The 10,395-nt window shown below is 41.1% G+C and overlaps 1 protein-coding gene across 1 annotated transcript; it reads right to left on the reverse strand.

The window, feature by feature from the left end:
• On the reverse strand, positions 1-9,827 carry CHPT1 (choline phosphotransferase 1; the record flags this gene model as incomplete). Its single annotated transcript, XM_008941841.1, has 6 exons — positions 1-278; positions 760-885; positions 3,434-3,565; positions 5,139-5,223; positions 8,849-8,990; positions 9,680-9,827. Coding segments are annotated over 6 exons (765 nt in total), but the record flags the coding sequence as incomplete, so codon positions are not given.
• Between the last annotated feature and the right edge of the window lie 568 nt (positions 9,828-10,395).

Below are 10,395 nucleotides of genomic sequence, written 5' to 3' on the forward strand. Positions count from 1 at the left end.
ATCTGCTGGTGTCTGGGGTACAGTGAGCTTTCTCATAGCACTATTTGCTTGAAAGCCTTAATCTGTCTCCCTCCCCCCCCCAAAATAGAGGCTGCTTCATTCACCATTCCCCTGACTGCTTCTTCTCTTGACCTTGACCTATTTAATCAGTCGTTATGGTTTTGAACCTGTTCAGGAGCTTGATGAGATGAAATTCTGAAGACATGTATATGAAGATGAGCAGCAATCTGTAGGCATACACCAGTGGAATATCTCAGCATATCAAACAAGGATATGAACTTCAAAAGAACAAAACAGAACAAGTTAAAAAAGTTATATTTTAAAAAAATTGTCCCTACTATAAATTCATCTATATTTTAATCAATCTATCCAAATGACAAGTCAAGCAAGCATTTTAACATATAGAGTGGTCTACTTTAGGAAAAAAACCCACACAAACCCAAACAGCATTAAATACTTAGAAAGTCTGATAAGCAAAGGTTGTCAGCCTGCAGTTAGCAGGATAATGTTAAACAAATCACCTGAACTAAAGCATTAATTACAAGAGAGAGCTGTAAATTTACTTTCACATCTCTGTTCCAAGGCAAGTGAGCCAGTCAGCTCCCAAAAATAAATGTTTACATGGCATCCTGGCATGCCCTCTACAGTGACAGTTGAAATCTGAGCAAGTCAGAAATGGCAGAGCAGAACGACAGGGACAGTTCCAAATCCACTCCTTTAAGTACGCTCCAAATGAAAAGCATAAGGCAACATGCTTACCAGCGCTATCCATAGAACAATATATTCATCAATGAAACTGTCGAAGTACTGGTCCAAAAACAGAAGTCCTGGCCCGATAAATGCAGTCTCCTGAAGACAGATTTCACTTTTTGTCATGTGAGCCACCTAAGAGGGCAGGGAGGAAAAAACAACAAACCACACCACTGCAAGGTCAATATAACCACCAGAAAGTCTCCACCTTAGTCAGGGATGGGCTCGGCCTCCTTACCCAGCGACAGCAGGCTGCCTCCCATTCTCACAGAGAAATCAGCAGGCAAACCCAGCGCTTCACAAATACTTCAGGGCCTGCTGCTCCCTGACACCTTCCTTCCCAAGGACCAAGTAACCTCCTTCCAGGTGGTTCAGTCAATAAATAGCTCTTTAATCAGTGATTACATCTGTTTGGATCATCAGTTGGTTTGGGTTTTTTTAAGAAATTTAGAGATGTCCTTCACTCTTATTTTGCAGAATGTTACACCTATAGCAGTGCATTTTAGCTGTTTGCAGAGGTTCCCCACTCTGTTTTTTTGATGCTGCATTTGCAGGGCAGGAGTGAGCAAGTGTATGACTGAAAATGAATACTATTCACTTGCAATGTTGTTTACAAGTCTAACTTGAAAACATTGGCCTTACTTAGTCAAAAGCTAACTAGAAATTAGGCTTTTGCTTAAGTGACAAAACTTGTCTTCCATATTTACCATTCTTAAGAGACAACTTAAGGTCACCTTTAATTGAGAGGCAGAAGAAAGTTCTGTGTAAGAAGCTAGGGACCTAATAAAGGACACCAGGAAGCTCAAAAATGGCAGAAGAAAATGAGTCTAAGTGCCAAGTTTGCCATAAGAAATCAACCTGGCATTCCTTGCTCCTGGATACTTGGCAACGAGGATTAAAGTACCGACTGGTTCCAGTGAGCAAAGCGGTCTCTTAGCAGAGCATAAATCATGCTGAACAGCAGAATTCACAGAGAAGCCTGTGAGGGTTTCAGGCCAGACAAACCACACAGGCTTGCACACAGCTGGGAGCCGACAGAGGCCTCCACTCCAAGCCAGCTACGGATGCATCTGTCCTGCTAAGGGGATCTGTGGCAGGGAGCAGTTCCTGGCTCCCATCTGGCACGACGTGCAACACCTACACAGGGTTAGAGCCCACGGAGCAGCTCTGGCACAAACAAAACCTGCACGACACCTTGGCTCATGTCTCTACTGGCCCTCCCAGCTGGTCACACCAAGTTTTTACTGCAGTTTCCTCACTCTGGGGTGCCTGAAGGACAAGGCCTCCTGAAAGGGTATCACAAGAGTGTGAGAGCTAAACCCACAAAATCTTTTCCACACTACCTGCACAGATTTGTCCCTGGAGCAGCCTATCCTCAAAGCTGCACATAAAACATCAAGGGAAACATGGACACTTCTGAGCAAACCATGAGTGAGCTGACAAACACACAGTGATGGCTGCTGGTTATGAGGATTCAGGGATCCTCTGAATGAGCAAGGGAACCAAAGGGCTTAACACTCTTAACACTAGATGAACTGCCTCAAGTTCAGTCCTAAGGCTTGGTCTCCTTATCAGCATTGTCTCTCTTGAACCAAGTCAGTAGCTCACTAGGTGAACTCCTGTTTAGCAAGAAAGTCTGTAGAATAGCTCTTTTCCAGTGCTTGAAAAATGTCATGCCAGAAAAAAAAACACCACACTGAAGCAGTTGGCTGGATTACTGTTAGCAAATATGTATAGTAAAGCAGATTTTTTTTTTTCAATCCATTGATGAGGGTTTTAATTACAAAAAAAAGATAGACAAATCTATCTGTTCATTTTAATTATTAAACTATTTTAGATAATTAAATCAGAAGTCATAGCACTGTTAGCAAGGCTTGAGGGATCACACTTATGATGTTAAAGGCAGGCAGTATTTTGTTTGTAGGCATAAGTTAAAGCTGGAAGTTCTAACTAACACATGGAACAGGAAGTATGTGTTTGCATGTGCCATCTACAATGTCTCTGCAGGAGCCTGAGTCTAGTTCAGTGTCTGGGTCACAATGAAACTGGCACTACAGTCAGTGGCAGAGCAGACCAGGAGAACTTGCACAGTGCTCACGGATCCAGCAAGGGTTAGGCCAAGAGCCAGTTTAGTTTTAGGAGGTTTAGGACTGAAACAAGATTCCTTACCACCAGCTTCTGTGAGATTTTAGCATTGACTAATCCAAATGTCAAGACGTACAGGCAAGAATGCTTTTCAAACAGCTGAGTTGTAGACTTCTTATAGATCATAATGGCCAGTGTGATAAGTAGTCCAATGTGCAGGGCTGGTGAAAGAACACTCGTTCCCTGAAATACAAATTGACAGAAAATTCATCTCAGGCTTCACTCACACAGTAAGGTCTTTTACATACAGCAAATGCCATTAAACAAAACCTGTGTTGTCAAAGCTCAGGGAAGGTCTGTTAGCATTATGCCAATAACAGTAACAAATGTTCAATTTTTCAAGACAGTTCATTGCAACAGCAGACATCCAGTAACAGGCAGAGAGGGCAGATAATGAAGTCTTTGCTTCAGCCACCCAACACTTTAAGTGTTTAAGCAGACAAGCTTACAACAGGTAAAACCCTTATGATCATCTGAAATGCAATAAATTATGGGCATAAATTATTCAAACCTCATTCAGAACCTTAAAGCAACTTACTGCTATTGTAGATCCATTCTTTCCAACCCCTCCACCAAAGATGACACGGAAGTAATTGAAAAAAGAAAGTGCTGTTCCACACAGTATGCCAAAAACCACAAAGAACTTCAGTTCTAAACCCACCAAAGGGACCTTAGCAGGAGAAAGAAGAGAAAGACATTGAAAGTTAAGGATAACACCTTTTTTTAAAAAGTGGATAAAAAAAAAGCTACTGATGCCTACTAATCAATTGTTTTATTTGAACTTTCACTTTCCTGGGAACAAGCTCAGGACGCCAGTGTTTGGAATTTCTTTCCTTACTTAAAGGCACAATAAATTTCTAATGTTTGACCTTGACATTTGATTGCGTAAGTTTTGGTCTGGAAATTCACCTCAGTCTTACTGTTTGTCCTTACAATGTCCTTCAAATATTTTTACTATTGAGGCAAAAACTTGACACAGACTGCTGCACCACCACAGCATGGGAAGGGGGAGCAGGACAGTTCTTTCTATTACACTGGGTATCACAGCAGGGAGCCACAGGAAACACAAACACCATCTGCCTGTTTTGTGTTGTGGCACATGTTATTTGTATGCTGTATCTTTGCACTTAGAATAGTCTCCAGACACAAATTTTAATAAACAGTTACCTTTCAGAACCTATTGCCATTTCAAGAAAACTTCCAAAGGCTGCAGGGGATTTAAAAAAAAAAAAAAAAAAGTAGTAATAAACTGAAACCATTGACTGTATTTTTGAATATAGATTGTTTTGAGATACAGCAAAAGTAACGCACATTAATACTGTAGAAAAACAATCATAATTAAAGTAGGTGCATTAGACTTTATTTTCCAAGATCAAAATAATCTGTTTGAAAATTGACTATAAAAGCATCTTGCAGGATGGGGAGAGGAAACAAGGTTCAGCTAAACATTTCTTAATTGCTGAGCAAACTCATGAATTATTTTGAATTACTTGGTGGTTTATATTTTGATTAATATGCATTCATTCTCAATAGCACGGAATGGTTTCAGCTCTTCCACATACTGTAACGGAGCAGAACTATACATGTCTGAGTGGAGACCCTAGAAAGGGTGAAGACAGTCTAATACACTTTTGATCCTGTCCACTAAAGTGCACCTCTAAGAATCAGAATAAAAGCCAGAGATAGGGAAATGCTTTTGGACAGAAAACAATTTTTTAAATATAGTTATTCACATTTACATTGGCTCTGCCATAACTATTAAAAACCAGTACCTCTCCATCAGCACGTAAATACAGATTCCTCAGCCAAACCCCCATGGTTTTGGCAGATTAAAGCACTGAATCTTTAAATTTTGAAATAAAACATCCTATAAATCATTTAGCTCAACAAAAATGTTTGTCTTACAATGAAATACACAAAAGAAATAAATAAAACTAGGACAAAACCTATTTGTTAAAACTTAAGTATCTGCAGAGTATTAGTCCCAGATCAGAAGTTTATACATGGCAGATGGGGTCTTTTTTCCTCCATGTAGCTCTAAATTTGTGCACGTTAAGTCACACCATTACACAAAGGTAATTAGAACATAAAAATAACCTACATTTGTGCAATAATCCAGAACAGAACATTAGACAACTAGTAGGTGTTGATGGTACTTGGGCAGGATAGCTTCCAGTGCCATGGGATCTGTACGAGGAACCGAATACTCGGCAGGAACTCGGCACACTCAGGAACACGCTCACCTTGTACTCCCACACTGCTGTCCCACCGTATGCAGAGATCAAGAGCAGCGCTGTTATGGCTATCTGAACTTCAGTTACATCAACTCTATGAAGGGAAAACAGGGAGATTTAGTTAAAGAAAAGATCCTTCTGCTGTTAGTGTAAGGCAGCAGAGGGCAAATTAAAAAAAAAAAAAAGGCAGTGACTTTATATTTTGTCCTTATAAAGACTTGAAACTACATCAATGTATGTAGGTTATGATTTTCCTGGTCTGAGAAAGGTACTGTAAATGGAGGCATACATCTTTGTCTAAGCTATACCCCTTATCTAGAGCAAGCTACATGTTCTTTTAATAGGGGAAAAATCTTTAATGAATACATTGCGAACTATTTGAGAATTCTGTGTAAATTTACAGACTTGTTGATCTATAAGTATCAAATCAAAGTTTAAGTCAGGCTCACAGTAAATGCAATCAAACATTTCCATTAAAAGCATATCATACAAAAACACGGATGGTAAAGAGCAAGCTGGGACAGAAAGAATTTCTTTAATCCGTCATACCACGAAAACTTGACAGATACAGCCTGGAAAACATTAAGGGCAGTATTCTGGGGACTGAGGCAGTGGATAGCTAAGCATTTGCCCTGTTTCAGAGGACATAAAATTGATATCTTGCTTTTTCCCATAAAAACATTTTATAAAGAGACGACCCTGTATGCCCTCCAAACTCTAGGTTCTGTATTCCATGTTTTTTGTTCTCAGACAAGACAGCCAACTCTCTGTTACTGTATTTTATTGATTAAATGTTTTGAGTAGCCCTAAATATATAAAAATAGTGGAGTGAGGGCTCATGAGGAAAAAAAAAATATTAAAAGAAGCCAAATAATCTTAATAAAGTTGTAAAATAAAGAAAGGGTGCACATTTAAGCTACCTTTTATGCTACCAAAGGTCTTGAGACAGGTACCTGATCTTTGTACTGAATTTACCAGCAAACAGTAACAATGAATGTTTAAAATACAGTGTTTCTTTGTTAGGATAAATGTGCTGCTTTAAGGCATTATGACCAAAGTCAGTATGTATCATTACTTTAGCACGTGAAAGGTTTGCATAGGAAACAGTGTCGTTTTAAAGGGAGGCAGGAATCAACTCTTGGCTAATGGAAAACCTTCAACTGATCTTCATAATCACAGTAACATTCAACTCTTCTTTCATTGGAAAGACAGTGGTAAAATGTTGTTTCATCGCAAGGCTCAGACTCTTAGAAGAGCTGAAGTTTAAGCTGCAATCAGATGATACACTGAGGTGCTAGTTCAGCTCGTGAGCCTCGTGTAGGCTGTGAATCTTCTCCCCGTTTCATGAAGTGGCTTGAAGTCGAGTGACAGGGGGAAATGGGACAGTGGTGCTGGGAGCGGGCGTCTCCCTGCCTACAAGGCACGAAGTGTTGCAGCTGCCTAGTCCCTGCTGCAGCTGCACCCAGGACCTGTCAGTTACGCCATGCAGAAGCGCCCACATGCCCAGAGCACGTGTGCGAGCTTGCGCTTCCTGACATTAAAACCGTCACTTCTGAGCAGTACTGCATTTGCTGTTGCTGGTGGCAGGAGGAGGCTTGAACTTAAAGTTGAGTTGTTACACGTGCCAAAATTTAGTACTTAATTTTACAGAGGCTCAGACTGTTGGTGGCAACACCGCCCAAACCAGAGTCTGGAGATTTCAATCAGGCACAGGGGTGTATTCTGCATAACCGGACAGTGGCACAGGACCCAGCTGCTTGGATCCTTCCTGGCCATCAGCACCCTGACCCTCTCAGCTGTCATTTGACTTCTAAAATCAAGTGCTGCTCATTCAGGAACAGCATCAGTGAAAGCTGCTATCCATGCTATCACGTACTGTCATATTTAGAGCAATATACTAACGCTGTCTTTCAGACTGTCACCTCTGTGCTTCAGAGAAACAAAATCTCAAAATCAGAAACTGACCCGTTTTCACTAAACAAAAAGACATTATCTAGGAGAAAAGTTGTGTCTATTTAACATCAAACAGTTAGCATGGAACGCCAGGCCTTCCCGAACTGCTCGTACTATGCACTATCACTACATGTACATAGAAGCTATTAGGTTTTTAATGAAGAAATGTTGTGTGGTATAGGAGTCTCGGTGCCCTCCTGTTGCAGGTAAATCATTCTCACATTTTATGCGCGAACAAAAGGCACAGAAAAGGAGTCACAGATGCAGAATCCCAAAGCTCATGATGCAGCCCACTCCCCCTCAGTGCAGCCGCCTGTCACATACAGAAATTACACCGTTTTGAGCCACCACTCTAAAGCATCTATTTTTATTCACAGCACAGGCTGTCCTTTGAAAAAAGTAGGATGGGTCAGCGGGCAGAGGAGGTACAGTTTGTGTGGTAAAATGCAGCAGCAGCTAATAAAAAACAGCTCTTAGCATTACCACAGGAACAGCTTGCCTTTGATGCAGACAGTATGCTGGGACAGCTGATCACCAGCCTGCGTGCCCAGGGATGCTCACATTTGCTGAACTGCTTCTTGCAGGTCAGAGCTAAGCAGGACAATAAACAGCAATCCCCATGCTATCAGTTCAACTGCAACTGTTGTCTTCTACATGAATGTCATGACTCCTCCTCCTACACTACAGTGAGAACAGAAGAAATTTCTACCAGGTCATGAACAGCATCACAGCAATCTCTAGGACTGTGACCTAAAAGAAAACCTAAAGGACAACAAAGCCAATATGAGCCAGATTAAAAGCAAAGTCCCCACATAAACTTAGGGTAATTCTTCAAGCACTGCCATAGCTCTATGAAACTTTATCAGAGGAGGCAGTGGATACAGAGAGTTCCTTTGAAGGAAGACTGAAGATGTCCTTCTCCTATGAGGACAGGCTGAGTATTGGGGTTGTTCAGCCTGGAGAAGAGAAGGCTCCAGGAAGACCTCATTGTGGCCTTTTAATACATAAAGGGGGCTTATAAGAAAGATGGGGACAAACTTCCTAACAGGGCCTGCTGAGCCAGGACAAGGGATAATGGCTTTAAACTAAAAGCAGGTAGATTTAGACTAGGTGTAAGGAAGAAGTTTTTTTACAATGAGAGTGGTGAAACACTGGCACAGGTTGCCCAGAGAGGTGGTAGATGCCCCACCCCTGGAAACATTCCAGGTCACCTGATCTAGTTGAAGGCCCCCCTGCTTACTACAGGACTAGATGACCTTTAATGGTCCCTTCTAATCCAAAGCATTCTATGTCTATGGAAGGGAAACCCATTAGCAGGGGAATTCCTCTAAAAACACATGTGGTTCAGAGCCCCCTGGGCTGAAACTGTTTTGTGGCTGGGAGATGACAAAGGGAGGTACTGTAGATGCTTACTCTGAACTTACTCCTGCACAGAGCACTTGTTCACACTGCAGGCAAGACCCCCTCTGGCCTGAGCCTGCATGGTGCTTGTACCCTTCCTAGAACAAATCCGCAGACAAAAGAGCCAAACACAAGCAAAGCATATACAGCTAAAATCGGCTGCTAAAAGAGCAAGTCCTCTACTCAGCATTATGCAGAGTTTTAAAGTTCTTTCCAGGTAAAACACAAGTCTGCTAGGCTGGAAGGGAGATGAGGAAGAAGGTAAGAGGAAGAGAGAGCAGGGAAAAATCTAAGAAGAAATGGCAATCAAGAAGCTGTCAGTCTCAGACATTAAGCCACATATACTCCTAAAGATATCTACTTACTTTCCAAACCTGAGTATGCCTGATACATATGTCTGCCAGTGAGCAGAATAGAACATGAACAGTCCCACAAAACAACAGAAAAACAACCAGTCAGGATTTGTTCCTAGTCGGATTGCTATGCAGGATCCAAGGACAACAAAAACTGAAAAGCAGAAATGAACATGTTAGTCATATAACCTCTTTGCTTGCAGTTAAGAGAAATAAATAAATTTTAAAAATAATTACAAGGCATTTTGCATCACTATAAGAAAGTAATCATATGACTGATACTTTACTAAGTAGCTAACCTCAGGAACAGTCCTGGCAGGAGAGACCAAAACAGGATTCCTTTTCTTCCAAGCAAGGGCCCCCACCTTCTAGCCTACAGTGGTTGTGTTCCCTTCTTCTGCATGTCTTTTAGGTCCTTAAAGTCCTTCATTAAGCATCACCTGTACCCTATGGGAAAGCACAGGCTATGTACTTGGAGAACCTCCAAGTGTGCTCTTACAGAATTCTCTGCTCACAACCTAGCTGGCTCAAAGAACACCCTACACATAGATGTACAGCAAGAGCAGAACACGTGTTACCCCGCACCTGCCAAAGGTACTCCTGGTATCTCCTCCCCGATACTGGTCAGAGATGCAAAAGTCAGGGGCTGCCTTGGCTGCAGTGACCAAGAGATGCTGACGTTAGCCTAAAAGAAGGAACCATGCTGACCCTGCTCTAAGCAGGGTGTTGGACTGGATGATCTCCAGAGGTTCTTTCTAACTTCAAATCTGTGATTAATCAGCTCCTCCTGAAAACAGGTAACTTTTTTTAAAACTAGGAAGGATAACAGTATGTTAAGGCTACCTGTGGAAATAGAGTCGCAACCATGATCAAAGAGTTCTCCTAGAGGAGAACTACTGTTTGTTCTTCTGGCTTGCTTCCCATCAATGGCATCCAGAGACTGGTAGATAAAAAGTCCTAGTGCACCCAGGAGGTATGCCCAAAAAGGTGCCTGAAAGAGATTCACATAAAAGGTCAATAGGCAGTTCCCAATGACTGTCATTAAAGGTAAAATACTGTGCTATTTGCCACATTGTGCTATTTGTTACTCAGCTAATGGTCCAACCAAATTCCTTGCACTAGTCTCTATGTGAATTGTAGTACCTACTATAATAAACTACTTCAGATACAACAGTGAAACACAGGTCCTTCTATTTATTAAAAACACAAATGAAAACAAACCAAAGCTTTAACCTCTTCTCTTCTGCATCAGCTGACTTATTTTTCTACCTTAGGCCCACAGTATTCCTGTAATTATTTCTATTCTGTGCTGAAAAATGTTATGAAAAGAAAATTAATCTTTAAAAAATAAAGTAGTAGCAAGGCACTTACTAAAGTTCTCATAAGTCTGTCTGATAGACACTTAGATGATTTGCTCAGATTTACAACATATAGACATAAAACCACATTACATTTTACTAAATAAACACTTCATCTTTTAAGGAAAGATTCTTTCCAACATACAAAAATACAAGACATAAGCACTTTGGACAAGGGTTTGAAGAAGTTAAGTCATTTGC

The sequence above is a fragment of the Merops nubicus genome, unplaced genomic scaffold (genome assembly GCF_000691845.1).
Source record: "Merops nubicus isolate BGI_N331 unplaced genomic scaffold, ASM69184v1 scaffold21896, whole genome shotgun sequence".
Classification (NCBI taxonomy): Eukaryota; Metazoa; Chordata; class Aves; order Coraciiformes; family Meropidae; genus Merops; species Merops nubicus.